Raw genomic sequence first — 18326 nt, 5'->3', positions numbered from 1 at the left:
TTTCTCCATTTCAAGAGCAATTTTCTTTTCCGTTCGTACGCTTCGCCTCGGTTTTTGTTTTTTCGTTCGCCTATTTACCTGCTGTACACATAAGAGCAATAGATAGTGTTTTGTTTTGTTTTTTACAAACATTTTGTTCTGGCTTTTGAAGGAGGAGAATTGAGCCTCTGCCCATCAAAATGGGGGAAAAAATCAGTTAGTTGTGTGGCGCGCGCCCACGAAACGAAACGGAAATACTCTGCCCAAACGGAGCAAATGCAATCCTTAGCTTGGCTGTTACAGGATAACACCTCTCTTAAACACATGCTGAAACAAAAGCGCTGAAGAAGTCGCAATCGGCTTTGGCGCAGACATTGTTTTTTTTTTCTTCTAATTCACATTATTTCCCATTCTCGTCGCATTGCATTGCGCTTTCCCTTGCTTGCTCGTTCTTCGTTCGATAGCGGGTGGGGGGTTTGTTCGGTTAATTGACAATTAATTTTGCAGTTGCGAAGAAAAAGCCACGTGAGCGACGCCACGCGTCCCAATCGAGCGGTTGCGAATGGTAAAGCAAAAAAACCCAAACCGACCGATCGATTATGTTTTGTTGCGAATATCGCGCACAAACAACACACATACACCCACCGGGACATCATCGCTGCTTTTCTTCGTGCGTTTGCGTATGTTTTAATTGCTATAGTTATAGTTTTTGGATTTTTTTTTTACTTTTCCACCACGTGTCTTTCGCTCTCTGTCCGTCTCCTTTGCATCGCTTTTAACAAGAAATTTTTAACCAGATTGCACACTTTCGCTCTTCTACAGGATACAGAGTTCTGCTACTGCGGGTGTGTGTGTGTGTAAAAGCGGCGGAAGAAATTCGTTTTTTTAAATATATATATTTATCGTTTTTTTAACTCTCTTTCTCTCTTTTTTATACATAGCAAAGGAAGAGCAGGTGTACCGTTTTGCTTCTATTAATCCCGATTTACAGTCATAATACCCACACGCGCTCGAGGAGCTCCATGCTCGACAGAAAATTAGGGGCCTGACTAAAGAACCAGAACCGTACGGTCAGTGCATTCAAAATAAAGATCGTCTAATCAACGTTCATCGATTCTTAACAAATTATAATGCACTGAGCTACTCATAAAAAGAACCCGTCCTACCCGTCGAAATAAAGAACGTTTCTGGTCTGCCAAATAATGTTCATGGTTTAGTAAACAAATTGTATTGCAATTGCGAAATGAAACCATATATATTTCATCAATTAAAATTAACAAAAAAGCTGCGACTCACGGCCAGTTCATCATCTAAATCAGCGGTTTTCAAATTGTTATTATATTTTTTTCAGGGAGAAATTTTTATCAAAATTTCGTAAAATGCATTGGGTCAATGACTAGATTATTCGTATCAAAAAAAAGTAAGATTCGAAAAACGATTATTCGTCCAATAACCAACACAAGCTGTACATTGTAGCATTGTACAAAGCTCCCTATTAAATCCAAAAATAAGCTTGTCAAGGTGCTACATGATTTTGCTGTAAAAATCCAGTACTTAAAAAAATGGACTAGCCAACTTAAGACACCACCTTAAGAGCAACTTAAGACAATAGATGAGGCATCCAAAATTATATGCGTTCCTCGTACGAAGAATTTAAAAAAAAAACCTCCTACTAACCCACTTATGCCCAAACTTTTGTTTTGCGTTACAGGGCTTTCCAGGAGTTCTCATAGTTGTGGAACACTTTATTAACTCTTTCACACGTGAAATGAACTTAATGTAACCTGAATTGGACTCTATAGAACCCTTGATGGACAAATCCAATAGGAATGTCCAAGCAGTCTGTCCAAAAAACGTGCCATAGAGTCCAATTTCCAACATATGAAGTTCACTTCCAATAAGAAAAAGTCAAGGAAGTGTCCGACAACTATGAAAACATCTGGAAAACCCTGTAAAAACAACACGTTCCTCCCAAATCTTTAGGGCGTTTGACAGATAGAAGCAAGCTAACAATCCAGGTGTTTGTATGAAAAGTAAAAGTGTTGGGAGGTAGCAACAGAAAATGATGTTTAACTCATTTTGTACCGATTTTCTTGAAGCCCGTCTAAGGGCCGGTAGGGAATGGGAGGAAATGCGGTAAAAAGATCTGAAAACCATTGATCTAAATGAAAAAAACTAGTACGTTGACGCTCATGCAAATGAACCATCGCTTTTTCCTAACCGCATCTTCCTTTGCATTGTTTTATCATTTCTAATCTATCGTCTAAATGCTAAACAGTGTGTGTGTGTGTGCGTGGGTGTTTCCAAAGGTTCTTCCTGTCGAAAAGTGGTTCGTATTGCAGGCTCCACACTCACAACACACACACACACATACATCTCGAAAGTGGTTCTGCTTCTTTCTCACTCTTCGCATTTGGGGTTTTTTTTTCTTCTATCTGCTGCAGCTAGTAATTTGGGGTGACATCCACCAGCTCCACACACACACACACAGAGCTCGGTTCGACGAAGTGATGTGATTGCGGTTCATAAATTCGCTATGCTTGCTAATAAAGGTGTGCGCGTCCGAGCGGTGCTAACTCGCGGCACGGCAGCGTGTGGCGTCGTGCGTGCGGCGGCGCGGCCCGGCCGGAAACGAAGCGCACCTGCTATACTAATACCTGTAGTAGTTCGGCTTGAACGGGCCGGCCTTGTTGAGGCCCATGTACCGGGCCTGCTCGTCGGTCAATTCCGTCAGATGCGCATCGAGCGTCTGCAGATGCAGGCTGGCGACGTACTCGTCTGTGGGAGAGTCACCGAGCAATCAATGGTAGGGAGTGAGCATACAAAAAAAATAAATAAACGGAGAGCATACGAAGCAGTGCCCGCGCTTACCCATCTTCTTCGGCAGCAGATAGACGTCCGCCTTGTAGCGGCCGGGCGGCGCATTGAACAGCTCGATCAGCGCGAGCGCCTGCGTGGTGGCCGAGATCGACGCCACGAACGACGAGATGCTCGAGCAGGACAGGTTCACCAGCCGGCCCTCGGCCAGCAGGATGATGCGCTTGCCGTCCGGCCCTGGCCAGATGATGTGGTCGACCTGCGAGCGCATCTTCTCCCACTGCAGCTCGGACGTGCGCAGGCTGTTCACGTCGATCTCGGTGTTCGAGTGGCCCATGTTGCACACGATGCAGCCGTTCTTCATCTTGTCCATGTGCTCGCGCGTCACCACGTTCTTGTTGCCGGTGCAGGTAATCACCACGTCCACCGTGCGGATCACCTCGTTCAGCTTGACCACGCGGAACCCATCCATGCACGCCTGCAGCGCGCAGATCGGATCAATCTCGGTCACGTAGACGATGCAGCCGAGCCCCTTCAGGGCCTGGGCGCAGCCCTTGCCGACCTCGCCGTACCCGCACAGCACAATCTGCTTGCCGCCGATCATGATGTCCGTGGCGCGCTTCAGGCTGTTGGAAAAAAACCCGGAAACGTTTGAACAACGCGAACCATGACACGTATGCAACCCACCCCCTCTTACCTGTCGATAACCGACTCCTTGCAGCTGTACAGACTGTCGAACTTGGTCTTGGTGATCGCGTCCTTCACGTTCATCGCCGGCACGGTCAGCTTGCTCGTCTTGGACAGCTGGTACAGCCGGTGCACGCCCGTCACGCTCTCGTCCACGATGCCCTTGATCATCTTGAACATGACCGGGTACTTCTTCAGCATCAGGTGCGTCGCGTCACCCCCATCGTCCAGGATCATGTTCGGCTGCCAGTTTTCCGCGTGCACGCACTTGTCGATGCACCACCAGAAGTCTTCCTCGATCTCGCCACGCCAGGCAAAGATCGGCACGCCGCTCTCGGCCAGTGCGGCCGCTACCTCATTCTGTCGGTGGAGGAGGGGAAGGATAATATGCATATGTTAGAAGTGTGGTGAGGGGGGATTATTTTGTGTCGTATCAGCGTTGAAAGCCCTCCATGCCCTAGAAAGGGAATCTGCGGCAGATTAAATTATTATAATTTCAAGACGAACTTATAAATAATAATAATAATAATAAACGAACAATCCAGACGTTTAGAATAATGGCTAACATGTGTTCGGACTAGTGTTGACTAAATCTGATTCATGAATCTTTGAAGTAATTCAAATAATCTGAATCTCGGGAGGAATGATTCACAAATCTCAAAAATTCACGAATCTCTAGAGGTTCATGAATCTCCAAAGATTCAGCTCCAGAGCTTGAGCTTCTTCTTCTTCTTTTTTCTAAATCTTCTTGGTGTAGCACGTGGTCATACATACGTGATCATACCAGCCTATACAGTCTTTCGAGACTGCTTGGAAAGTTTCACGCAGCCGGATAGTTTGTTTTGCTACACGGAGATATGGTGCATGCGAGGCCTCGACGAGCATGTTGTTAGGTAGTTCCAGTTAACCAATGAACCATGGGATCGCGCAATTTCAATATTTTGAAAATCATACATCCCTAAAGATTCATGACTCTCTGGAGATTTTGAAATCTTAATGGATTATGAATCTTTTGGTTTCATGAATCCTTGGAGATCCATTAATCTTTAGAGAATCATGAATCCTTGTAGATTCTCGAATCTTTAAAGATGGATCTTTTGATATTCGATTCTTGATTCAAATAACTCATCGCTAGAGATTCATATGAATGAATCTCCACAAAAGATTCATGAAACTCAACCCTAGTTTTTTGGTGTCCGTGTATATAGATTCACAGCACTAGATCATACATTTTGCAGATGTTTACATCGAAGTTTTTTAATATCATTATGCAACATCAACATTTTTGACACTTTTTGTCTAACTTTTTGTCAATTTCCAATGTCACAATTTTGCACAACAATGTTCCTTTCCTTGCGAGATGTTTGTCAACAGCTGTCAAACGTTGTAATTGCGTGAGAATAATTTTGCAATTCTACCACATGATATTCAACACATATCAAACACAAGGGTAGAGTTGACAGATCTATGTGCTGTGTTGAAAATCATGTGTAAGAACTGACGTTTTAATAAGATGCAAATACACCATTTGACAGCTGTTGAAAAACATCTTGGAGGTGGTGAATAAGAAGAAGAAGAAGAAGGAGGTGGCAAATAATGATGAACGCATTCGAAACATCTCCCTTGGAAAACCCTAAGGACTAGACCCTTTTCAAAGTGAAGATTTTGACAGTTTCTTGATATTCCATGCATCGTTCAGGGTGATATGTCGCTTCAGGATGATTTTGATTGTTTCCCGAAAATGTTTGGTTGCTTCCCATATTTGTTTGGTGTGTTCCCACGATTTTTTGGTCGTTTCCCAGATTTGTTTGGTTCAATCGTATTGATATCCAATCTTATGCACTTCATGTACTTACGGGAATTGGACTCTATAGCACTCTTGTTGGATAAATCATATCACAATTTCCAAGGAGCCTGTCCAAAAAAGTGTCATAGAGTGCAATTTCCATCAAATAAAATTAATCACCTATTTGAAGAAGTCAAGGAAGTGTCCTAAAACTATGAGAACCTCTGGAAAATATATCTCTTTTGCCCATACTTCCCATTCGCTGCGCTACGGTTCCTAGGAAACTACATGTATTGCACAAGCAATTCGTTCCGATGGTGTTGACAACTATTGTGGAATTTCTATCAGATGCCCTCCCTTGTTGTTAAAGCTTTATACGATTGCATAACTAGTGCAACCATTCCAGCGGCACCACATTCTTTGTACACACATGTCCTCGCTTGTCCATAACATCTTAACAGAAGCTTGCCGCAAAGAAATGGCGGTCCAAAGCTGCCTGCGCGCTAGGTGCTGAAATCCTCTTCAAACACACGCGGACCGACCCCAACCGTTATCTTTTCACGAGCAACACAAAAATCCGTCCCACAAGCAAAGCATTTGCTGTTCGCCGTTCTAGGTGCATGCACACACCGGCGATGAGCGCAGTATTACATTGTCCCAGATTGTATTTGTGTGTGTGTGGGTTTGTGTGTGAAGAATTTCCCTTAACGACTGAATTGATGCTCGCTTGTCAACACACTCAGGCAAATCTGGACAGCAGCAGCAGCAGTAGCAGGCCGCCGAGATTGAGCAAACATAGCTTGGCGGGATGGGATAATATTTGCCCGAACGGGTTTAGGGTGGCGCACGTGATGCATCTTACAACCCTCTCGCGGCCGAACTACTGCGAGAACTAGCACACACGGGCTGGAGGAATTGCAGCAGCAGGTGGGGGAGGCGAGGCAAGATATAAACCTTCCCAACCTCGCCCTAGACGCAAAGCAACGCGCGTCACTCAGACGCAACCCCGACGACATGCACATGAACGACGGCAATTGAGCAATAAAACGACTGGCACGACAGATAGTGGGGTCGGGCACACTCTTCTTCGAATGTACAAGCGAAACAAACACAGGCGAAAAAGAAGAAAAAGCAACAAAACGGGGACAAACGCAAATGCCTCGGTGGGCCAGTGAGGTGGAGATGCTTCTAGCCAGTAGGTAGGGGAGGCGGCAATTCATTATCTATAACCGCGACGCAAAGTGCGAGAGAAGTTCTGTTCACCTTCACCTGGCGTCTTCCAAAGGTGCTTCTATTAGCTTCCTTCCCTTTGGTTCACCAAACAGGCACACCCTCTGTCTCTCTCTCTCTCTCTCTCTCTCTCTCTCTCTCTCTCTCTCTCTCTCTCTCTCTCTCTCTCTCTCTCTCTATCTGTTTGGTTCCATCATTTTTTATCGCCATCATCAGCACAATGTCGTAAATTAGAGGGGGGACACCATAGGAGGTGAAGAACATCTAAAAGTAAACTGACCAAACCCCTCACCTCACCCGCACACACAAACTTATCACTAACGCAATCGAGATTCGGGACGGACGCACCACCCGTCGAGTGGTAGGTGCGAGCGGTGCAACATCCCGATTTCCGGCCATCAGGTCAGCAGGTACTAGAGCCCGTCAAGTGCGCCCCAATGATCGATTGCATGTTTCGATGTGTACGCAGAGCAAACTTACACAGCGGGCAGGTGGTGAGCACACCGTTTCTCCTGCTACATCTACTAACGGGACCCAGCTGCACCAAGCGACACTAGGCTTAGATCATAAAAAACGAGAGAGTACGTTGTTGAGTGATTAGTGCACACAAACACACAGCACTCGACATGGGGGAGACATAGCAATAGGGTGGGGGATGGTGCATTAGACAAAAAAACTCTTCTTTCTTCTTGATCTCCACGGCTTGATGAAATCAAATTAAAAAAAACTGTGGTCCACCCAACTAGTGGTGGGAGCTCTAAAACAAACCTTTCCGATTTCAATTCCGTGTTCGGAATCAATTTTGAAGCCGATTCTGATTCCGGAGTCAACTCCGGATTCGACTCCAGAATCGGAATCGACACGGGAATCGCAATTTGCTCCGATAACAGAATCGGAATTGATTCCAGAATTGGAAATAGCTCCGGAATGGGAATCAGTTCTTGAATTGAAATAAGAAGTTTCAGAAGCGAAATCAGTCCGAGAATCCGTGCTGCAAAATGTCACTGTCAATGTCATAAACAAAATCTGGCTGAAACAACATCCATGTCAGCTCATTTGTGATAATCAAAGGTGATTGATGTGACGATTGATGTGATCAACGCATGCTTCGTGACATTTTTGCGACCAACCCTTGATCAGTCACAATGTCATGACTTTTTTTACTGTGATCAGAGTTCTAAGTGTCACTGACATAGTCATGACAAATTCCGGCCGAAACATACTAATGTCAGCATGACGAGTTCTACCATGACGATCAGAGGTGAGCCGCAAACCAAATTTCAGAAGCGAAATCAGTCCGAGAATCCGTGCTGCAAAATGTCACTGTCAATGTCATAAACAAAATCTGGCTGAAACAACATCCATGTCAGCTCATTTGTGATAATCAAAGGTGATTGATGTGACGATTGATGTGATCAACGCATGCTTCGTGACATTTTTGCGACCAACCCTTGATCAGTCACAATGTCATGACTTTTTTTTACTGTGATCAGAGTTCTAAGTGTCACTGACATAGTCATGACAAATTCCGGCCGAAACATACTAATGTCAGCATGACGAGTTCTACCATGACGATCAGAGGTGAGCCTCAAACCATCTGTTGTCTGTTGAACATGCTTGGTGACATTGTGTGCAACCAACACTCGTGACATTTTCTGTCGATGATCATCACGATAGTCATGGGAGATAAGGGGTGCTTGCGAGTGGACCCAAGAAACATAATCATCATGTTTTCTCGCTCTGTTTGACCCATCAAACCAGAAAGAGCTAGAAAGCATGCTCATTTTGCTGCTTGGGACCACACGCCAAGTATATTCCAAGAATGTCTTGATTATCACCGCCAGAAAATGTCGTGACAAAGTGAGTGACCAAGAGATGGGTGCTAAACAAAATGTCACCAAGCATGTGATTGGTCTACCAACTGTTTGAGTCTCACCTCTGATTATCTCAGTTGTGTGCGTGAGTTGATTTGAGCTCCGATTTTGATTCCGGAGCCAATTCCGGAGCCAATTACGGAGCAAATTCCGGAACCGATCCCGGAATCGATTCCGGAAACTGTTTCCGGACCTATCTATCCGGAATCGATTCCAGAAACGATTCGATTCCAACAAAATCTTCATTTTTCCCATCACTACACCCAACGATACCGCCACCAATCAAAACATCTGAGGCGCCGTACGCCGGATCAATGCCTAAGCGCGGGCGACAAGACAAGGTAAATGAAAAACCAAATTTTTATTATCACAAAAAAAAAAAAACAAAAAACAAGGAGGCACTAACCTGCGTCGAGTAGATGTTACACGCCGCCCATCTCACGTTCGCACCGAGACAGATGAGCGTCTCGATGAGGACGGCGGTCTGCGCGTTCACGTGCGTGCAGCCGACGATGTTCGCACCCTTGAGCGGTTTGTCGTCGAGCGCCTGCTTGCGCAGCGCCATGATGCCCGGCATCTCCTGCTCCGCGATCTCAATCTCGTGCCTCCCGAACGAGTGCTGCTTGATGTTGCGGACGCAGAAGTCCGCATAGCCCTTCGAGTTTTGCTGCACCTTGTCGCGCGGCGACAGGTCGTCCTCCTCCGAGCTGCTCTCGGTGTACGAACCTGGCGAGAAAGGTGGGAATGTGTGGAAAACAGGATACCAAGGATGAGATCGGTGCGGTCATGTGTGTTGTGTCACATGCGTGTGTGGGTTGGCGCCCTGAGATGGCGTTTGTGGGTTGATTGCAGCCGGGCAGACACTTACTCATGCTCATCTTGGACGACGAGAGTGGCTTCGTTGGCTGGTAGAACTGGTAGATTGGGTTGGCTCGTTGACTGGCAAGTTGCTGCGGCTGCGACTGGAGCCTCACTGGTCGGGCTAGAGTGCCTGGGGTTTAGTTTCACCCACTCACACCGGCCACTTGGGGACGTGTTTTACAATACCACCGGAACGAACGTCAGTGTGTGTGAGTATGTGTGCAACAAGTAAGATAAGGCGGCACACCACAACGTTGGCAGGGGCTTTTAGAGAAAAACCCTTCGCGCACCTGGCCGCCGCGAAAATTCGGTTACACAACGCGCAAAAACACTCGCTGCAGCACACGCCACTTCCAACCCCGCAGAAGGCTTCCGGTTTGAGATGAATCGGCCTTTTTTCGTTTGTTTTAGTATTTTCGTTTAATGTTTAGGTTGATGGACGATTCCGCGCGTGTCGCGTGTATTTCCCGAACGTTACTGCGTCGCACGATCCGCACTGGCCGACTGCCCGACCGACACTGCTAATCGATGGCGCGTATCGCGATAGCATAAATACAATTTCCCTCTATAACCGGGCTTCTCCAGGCTGGTGTGCGCGCGCAGAAAGCGTTCTATCTGCTTCGGTGGATCGGCAAGAACTGGCGTACGGCGCCTCTTTCGCTGGAACCGCGCACGATCACGACCGTTCCGTTGAGATAGCAAAATGCGCTCAATCAGAAAAAAAAAACTACGTCAGTGGTGGTGGGCCTCCGGGCTCGATCGTGGTCCGAAATAAAGAGGCAAACAAAATAAAACAAAACCAAAAAAAAAAAAGAACACGAAACACACTGGTCGCTTCACCAAGGCTGCGTCGTCGCTCTTCGTCGGCGTGCGGGTGCGCTGGCGCGCGTCACCAGTCAGCGTAAATTGGCCAGGCTATCTGGAAAGGAGAATAATAGATAAGTGTTGTGTGTCATCAATTGATTTCTTCGCTGATGGGGTTTCGAGGCTGATGTAGTCGAGGAAAGTAATAAACGAAGAGACCAAATCCCTTTGCCCACTTAAAACGCGTTGCTGCCGACCCGCGGGCGTGTATCTCCTAAGGCATGTAGGCTCTTTTAATTATGACAAACACACACACACACATACACATATTGTCCGGACTATCTAACGCAATTAAAATAGTGCCCGAAAGGGGTTGCGCCTTGTGTTTGCCCTACTTCCCTTCCCAGTGTAAGCCTTGCCCGCGCAGGTGCGGACACCTTGCAAACTGCATTGATTGTTGTTTCCTACCACCCCTCTCCCCCCCCCCCCCCAACAAACCGCGAGAGAGCAATCGTGGACCAATCATATGACATCTTTTAACTAGTGATGGGTTATGTTAGTAAAAATCCGGAATCGACTCCAATCCCACTCAGGAAATTTTGAAGCCGACTCCGGAATTATCTCCGGAGCATTATCTAGAGCAGTTTGAAATTGGAGTCCACCAGAGTCCTCCGGAGTCGTCTGGAGTTCTCCGGAGTCGTCCTGAGTCGTCCGGAGTTCCTAAGTTATCAGGAATCGTCCGGAGTCTTCCAGAGTTGTTCAGTCATCAGGAGTCGTCCTGAGTCGTCTGGAGTTGGTCGCAGACTTCCTGAGTCGTATGGAGTCGGTCGGAGTCGTCCTGAGTCGTCCGGAGTAGGCCGGAGTCTACCGGATTCTTCTGGAGTAGGAGTCACCCGGAGCCCCGAGACGGCCGTTGCAATGTTTTTTGTGGTCAGTCATTTCATCTTCAACTCTGACTCCTGCTCGTTCCGGTCGACTCAAACCGCTATTCTTAGAAAGAAAGGTCTGTTGAAGTGCAAACGCGAAGCCAAAGAGGGGAAAAACCGGGCTGACTCCGTAAGTAATTCCGGACGACTGCGGAGGTAATTCTGGACGACTCCGGAGGTAATTCCGGACGACTTCGGAGGTAATTCTGGACGACTCCGGAGATAATTCCGGACGACTCCGGAGGTAATTCTAGACGACTTCGGAGGTGATTCCGGACGACTTCGGAGGTAATTCCAGATGACTCCGGAGGTAATTACGGATGACTCCGACTTCGGGCGGAACTATTGATTCCGATTTTGCCGGAGTCGGAATCGGAATCTTGGGCGCACTCCAGAGCGCTCACCACTACTTTCAACTCTTTCCCCCTGTCGGAACGACAACTCGCGCAAGATTCAAGCGTGACGCGTTGCTTCATTATTCTAAGGTTTGCATGGTCGACACATTGACGCCGTGAGGTATATAGCTCCGGAAGGGGAGGGGAGCGGAGAGAGGTTTAATTAAAATTTATGATTTCCCATCCCTACCCCCCCCCCCCCTTCAGCCCCCAGACGGAAGATAAGAATTCTACACTAGCACTTCCAGCTTACTCCACACCCTTGGCTGTGATATGACGTATTTAGTTTAACAAAATTCTACCCTGCTAGATACTGGCACTCGGTTTGCGCGAATGATAAGCGCCAAGGAAAAGACAAAGATAGAAAAGAACGAAACAAAAACTAATTAAACCACCCACACGCACACTCATCGACATTAACACAAAAAAGGGCGATCGTCAGCACCGTCACGGTCACGTTTGCGCCCTTGCGCGCTCTCCCAATAATTCCGCATAAAGATGTACAATATGTACATAAATACGTTCTTTAAAATGACAACAAACAGCCAAAACCATCCAGCCATTGGTCAATCGATAGCAGAACGCATGCCGAGAAGGGTTGCGAGAGAAAATGGCAAAAACCTTCGCTCGACCGACGTCATGCAAACCCATGTCATCCGTGTGGTTCGTGCCGGGGAGGAATTTTTTGGAGCACTGGCTGGCGAACGTGCGAGCTGATCGGTTGGCTAGGCGCCATTCGGCTAATATTTATGCAACGACACACACACACACACCAAGCGATGTGGCACGAAAGATTGCACCGAAACCTTGCGCCCCTCCACAGTCGTAATGGTGTCATGTCGCTGGGTTGCTGTAGTTGCGTTCTACGCTTCTCTTTTTATGCCTGAGAGTATATTTGCATCTCATCAAATGGAAGGAAGCTGGAAGCAACAACAACAAAAAAGAAAAATCGATCCATCATGTGTCTCTCGCGGAGGTTTCGTTTTTTGTGCTCGTCTCTCAAGCTGCAAATTAAAACAGTCCGTAGCAGCAGTGGTTCTGGTGACGCTAGCTTGCTATCTTATTACGATCGCTAAGCAACTAGGCACGTGATGTTCGCGCAGGTATAGCCAGATGTGCGGGAACTGTGGAGAGATCGACGTTTCATCGATTCTTCAGCCGAAAACAACACTCGGCGCACTTATTCTGAAATGAAAATAAACGAAAAACGAAACAACCACATACACACACACACCCTAAACAAAAAGGGGTAAGGCTAATGGCAGCCAGCTGGAAGCGGTTCCGTTTCCCACACTTGTTTTGTCAAAGCTGGTAATACATTCGCTAATCAAATGCTCTATTCACACCGGTGCGCTGATGGGGGAAAGCTCGTTACCCGCGACTCGCCTGCTTGCCGCATTTTATACCTCTGAAGAGATGTTAATTTCAATATAATTTACACCCGCCAACAGTCCCAGGTGTCTATTTCTACAGCTTTACAGCGAGCAAGCAAAAAAAAAAAAGAAGCCGCCACGAACGAACCGGAACACGAGGAACGCCGGAAGCGGTGGCGGCAACGTCGACGGGGCAAAGCAATAAAGCCCCGCGAACTGTTATCATGTGGCAACACACGCACTCATCACGCGCAGAATTTGTCATCCCCTGTGATCGGTGGGGAAAAGCAATAAAAACGAGTCCCCCCTCCCAATTCAATCCAATCACGCGTTCGGGTGGTAATTGAAAAACAAAACAAAAAATACTAATACGACTTCAGCTCAATCGTCGGAACGGTCTCGGGTCTCGGTTTCTCTGTCCGGCCAGTGGAGGAGTGGTGTGATGCCGCTGGGCACAGAAATGTGGCACGAATCTATTAAGTCACCACCACCGATCACTTTACGATGATTTACGCGCCATTTGTCCCCACCAATCCCCAACACGGTTCCGTTCCGTTCTAGCCATTCTAGCGATTGCAAAACACTGGCGTGAATTGGCGCATGATGATGCGTGCCGGATGAGGCGAACCAGAAAAAAAACAGTCATAACCATCATCATTAAATGTGTTATTGTAAAATACGGTGATGCTTAGGGAGGGTTGCAGTGTGAGACACCAATAAACGAGAAAATTGAAATAAGAGGTACTCACATTTGCAAGAAATTTAAAAAAAATAACAAAAAGCAAACCAAGGCCTTTTGCCTCAAAGCGAATTTGCAGCCATTGATCTCACTTTGAGAGGATTCTGTGTCATTTTTCTAGCACTGATTCCATCCTAGGATATCAAAATTTGTGAGAAATACTGCTTAGAATTTACATCACAACAGAAACAAAATGTAAGCACAACCAACATTTGCAATTGCACTGGAACTGGCACAAACAGCCGCTGGTCGCTTTGGTGCATGCGGTGGACCGGTTCCAGTGTGGCGGTCGATTAATTGATAATTAATATTAGCCCCTTTTGGGGGGCCGCTCGCCATTTAACACACCACGGGAGGGTTGCCGACTGCTGCTGATGCTGCTTGTTTTTCCTCGCAATATAACTACTAAAACGAAACAGAAAGCAAACAGATTAACGCGAAACATCATCATTATTCGTTAGCTCGTTGGAAGAAAAAAAAACAAGCTCAAAACTGCATCAATAATAACTGGGTCGAGCAACCAGCTGTACAAACTAGTGGTGGGAGCTCGGAATCGAACCTACCCGATTCCGATTCCGTGTTCGGAATCAATTCTGGAGTCGATTCCGAAGTCGATTCCGGAGTTGACTCCGGAGCCGATTTCGCAGTCGACTCCGAATCCGAAGCCGATTTCGGAATCAGATTCGGCTCCGGAATCAGAATCGACCTGGGAATTAGCTCCGGAAACGGAATCAGAATTGGAATTAGCTGCGGAATGAGAATCAGTTCTTTAATTGAAATAAGAAGTTTTAGAAGCGAGATCAATCCAGGAATCTCCATGAAAATGGCTCGTTTACAAGTACATTTGGATTTTTCGCGACTATATATACGAACTAGTGTTGGATTTCTTGAATCTTTCGTTGATATTCATTCACATGAATCTTCAGTGATGAGTGATTCGAATCTCGAATCGAATTTTCAAAGATTCACGAATCGTTAAACAAACATGAATCTGAAAATATTGAATCTATGGCCTGCATAAATACATTAAAATGCATATATCTCCAGGGATTCATCAATCTTTAGAGATGTATGATTTCCAAAATATTGAATTTGTTCAATCCCACTTGCCCGTTGTGGATTCAAGCCTCACATGGACCGTCTCCCCGTAGCAAAACAAACTATCCGGCTGCGTGGTACTTTCCAAGAAGTCTCGAAAGCCTGTATAGCTGCTGGCATGACGTAGGTTAAGCCACGAAGAATAATGAAAAGCTCAAGCTTAATGATTTTTTTTTTAGATTTATGAATCCCTTGAGATTCACGAATCTTTCGAAATACATGAATCTTTCGAGATATACAAATCATTCGAGATTCTTTGAAGATTAATGAATATTCAACAACCGAGATTCAGATTCATTGAATCATACCAAAGATTCCTTCAGATTCACCCCAACACTAATACGGACCCAAACGCTTTTTCTTGCCGAAAGTGATGCTGATTCTGGAGCCGATTCCGATTCCGAAAAAAAATCCGGAGCCAATTCCGATTCCATCGCCGATACCGGAATCAATTCCAGAAAAACTTCGGAGCTAGCCGGAACCGATTCCGACGAATACTTCATTTTTCCCATCACTAGTACAAACGGTGTACAGCGCTTACCCGATATGGCGCGGGTCACGTGCAAGTTTGCTGTGTTGTGCCACAAGTGGCTCAGTGTATGCCCCCCTTCCCTCCTTCCTCCGCCGCTCGGCTGATAGTAGAATCGGGGTGAAGCGCGTCGGGTCGCTGGAATTTAATCCGGTTGATTGAATCGGGGTTCTAGGAGGCTTGGTTTTCGGTGCTAGTCCAAAAATATCATTAGCTTGTATGCACCACCATCCACATGTGTGTGTTTAAACAGTTTTTTTATCGCACGATACGCCGCTGCACAAAACAAATTGCTTCAATGGATGACTTCACGCGGACCGCGTCCACAAAGCACGTGTGTGAGTGATTGAATGTTGAACGAAATGCTGAATTATCTCGCGTATTGCGCCGCTACGACGAAGGTCACACGCGCTCTTTGCTGGGGGGTGGGGAGGAGTTTCGCAAACAAAAAAACAGCGTCCCATCTCCACCTCACGGCACAAAAAAAGGCCGACAAGGTGAAGGGAGCAGTTGGTTAGAGTGGAACTAACGTGTGTGTGGGTGTGTGTGTTTAGTTTTTCTTCTTCTTCTTCTTCTCCAGCCCACTCGGGCAAACATGATGGCTGTTATGCAACTCATAACGCACCCGCACGCTGCACTTCGTACCGTTTCTGTGCATTTTGATGCTTGGAGGGATGGGCCGGGGGTGTGGGGGGGGGGTCTGGTTGGGATGCAACAAAATGCAATGAAAGCTGAAGCTGTGCGTGGGTGCGTTTCAATGGTGACCGAAAGACGAACAGGAACAAACACACACAAATGGGCGCACACACTGCCCCTGACCTACATTTTGGCAACCCAAAACTGCACCTGGATGCACTTTCACATCACTAATTTTGTGGAAACACAATTGTGACTCATATTTTGCACCCACACACACACACACACACACACGTTTGCAACCACACAGAAGATGGATATGCTTGTGCTTCCTTTTGGTTGCCGTGCTCCAAATGGCACTATTTTGGCACGATTTCAAATGGTGCGAGGGTTTGGGTGGGTAACACTCACACAAAAAGTACCCTCTCCTTTCCCTTTAAGCACCTTTCACACCAGAGGTGAAAAAAAAATACACACACACACACCTAATGCACACCTTTTTCTACGGCTTCGTTCCACCGTTCGGGATGTTGCGCGCGTGGAGATAATCCACCCGCTGGACGATGGAAATTCCATCGCAGTTTTCCAAACCTTTTGTTGTTGTTTTTGTGTGCAGCTGTGTGTGTGTGTTTGTGTGCGTTTTTGTTGTGCTGGAGAAATGTGGCAGTGTCTGGCAGGCAAGCACGGCACACCAGAGCACCAGCGCGGAAACGTGACGACCAAATGGATCGATGGGACTTTTTTCCACAAACACACACACACACACACACATACACACACAGCCACATTGGCCACATAGCAATTAGAGCAACAACACAAATGTTAAGAAATACTGCAACGGCGCCCCCCCCCCACAGACAGCGCGTGTGGGGAAATTTTCGTGACGCTTTCTCCCTTCCCCCCACGTCTGTCCCGCTGCATCTAGAGCGCACTGCGGCGATCTAAAAAAAAATAATAATGGAAACGAACTTGCAGCGGACAAACGGTCAAGAGCAAACTAAACCACACTAAACACTGGCGGCCACGGCAAACACGGGCCGGGCATGGCGGGTGAGTGGACAATGGAAAGCCTGCGTTCCAGCACTGCTCGAACAACAAACCCGCTGGAACAGCAGGTACCGAACGAAAATAAACCTCCCGCCTTCCCCCACCCCTACGAACAAGTCGGTCCACACCGCGGATCGCGTCCTGATGCTCCACGAAGACGACACGGTGCACAAACACAAGCACAGCGTTCACGGCACGGCGTGTTTAGGGGGGTTTTGCGGTTGAATGTTCGCACACTGGCCCCTTCGGTGTAGCCTCCAAGGAGAGCCCCGCGGAAGAAGCGTCCTCGCAGGCAGCTCGCGGCCTGTGTTGAAGGTAGCAATTCCACGTCGCCCACGTCGCCCAAAACACTCACCTGCAGCCGAAGGCGGGGGGCGGCGATGGTGGTGGTGGTGGCGGCGGTAGGACAGACGATCTCACGCGACGAGGCCACAGAACAATTGCGACGGCGAGTACGGTGCGACCGAAAACAGTTTGTATTTTTGCACCGCTGTGTGCTTTGGCTGTGTGTGGTGCTTCTGAAGCGAAATTCACATATTTCTCCAGCCGTGCGGAACCGTGCCGGCGCGATTATCCGTGCTCGCTCCAAAAGGCGACAGCGGCGGGCCGGATAATCGATCCGGCACGGATCGGCAGTGCGGGCCCTGGAGGGTTGTGCGAAAGGTGTATAGAGATTGCTTCGGCACAGGGGTTTTCTTCCACTCTGAAGCATTTTGAGCTGAGAGGCTTCTTTTCCACCACACTGCAACCTTCGAATTATCCACTTTACCCAAGCGACAAAACTAACATGCTTTCTCGCTCTCTCAGGTTTACTGATCTATTGGGTAGAATGAGAAAGCATGTCGATGTTGTTCGTTGGGTGGTGTCTGAGTGCCAATTCCTGCTACTGGTGATGTGCACGGGCCGGCTAAAGGAAACGACTGGGTGCGAGACCAGTTCCAGGACGGACACTGGACCGGAACCAGTTCCACAAGCGGAACAGGCTCAAGATTTGTTTCGGTATTGAGAGAGATTTAATAACATTTCTGCCAGTAGATTCTGTCGAGATCAGAGGCAAGAATTTGGATATGTTCTGTGTAAGGTCCGAGAAAGGTTCAAAATCAGCTTCCAATTATAAAAGATTCCAGGCCAATTCTAGAACCAGTACGGGTTCGTTATTTTAGACGGAATCCAAAATGGTTCTGCACTAGTTTCTCGAAGATGATTGGATCATGAGTCACAAACTACACTGCCCCTAGCATCCTAGATGTTTTTGGATTAATATTAGAAAAATGATTTTTTTAAATTATTCTAGTCAGTATTAGTATGACAATAGGATCTGAACCAATTCTAGGCCAAGAATTAAAACTTTTAAGATTACGACTGAATCATCCCAAGCGCCACAGATTAAGCTTAAACGACTGGAAAATTGAATATCCATAGAAAAAAAATGAAAGCTTCACAGCTTCATTGGTTTGATCAATAGATGGCGTATTACAACTCATCATTATATTGCTATCCTTTTCTTGCAATGTGTTTCGACAAGTTTCATCTTATCATGACCTA

The 18326-nt window shown here is 46.9% G+C and overlaps 1 protein-coding gene across 2 annotated transcripts; it reads right to left on the bottom strand.

The window, feature by feature from the left end:
• LOC121588120 (adenosylhomocysteinase-like 1) lies at positions 1-17347 on the bottom strand. Of its 2 annotated transcripts, none has more exons than XM_041905750.1 (6): positions 17137-17347; positions 9242-10153; positions 8780-9099; positions 3494-3843; positions 2851-3422; positions 1-2757 (listed from the first exon to the last, which is right to left on the bottom strand). In XM_041905750.1, exons 2-6 carry the CDS (start codon positions 9249-9251, stop codon positions 2630-2632), a joined length of 1380 nt encoding a protein of 459 aa, XP_041761684.1. In that variant the 5' UTR covers positions 9252-10153; positions 17137-17347; the 3' UTR covers positions 1-2629. The 2 variants fall into 2 exon arrangements, with proteins under 2 accessions (XP_041761684.1, XP_041761693.1); XM_041905759.1 differs by lacking the exon at positions 17137-17347 and adding an exon at positions 15111-15274.
• Between the last annotated feature and the right edge of the window lie 979 nt (positions 17348-18326).

Source organism: Anopheles merus, chromosome X, assembly GCF_017562075.2.
Source record: "Anopheles merus strain MAF chromosome X, AmerM5.1, whole genome shotgun sequence".
NCBI lineage: Eukaryota > Metazoa > Arthropoda > Insecta > Diptera > Culicidae > Anopheles > Anopheles merus.
The sequence above is the reverse complement of the archived record's forward strand: the minus strand, read 5'-3'. Positions and strand labels throughout refer to the sequence as shown.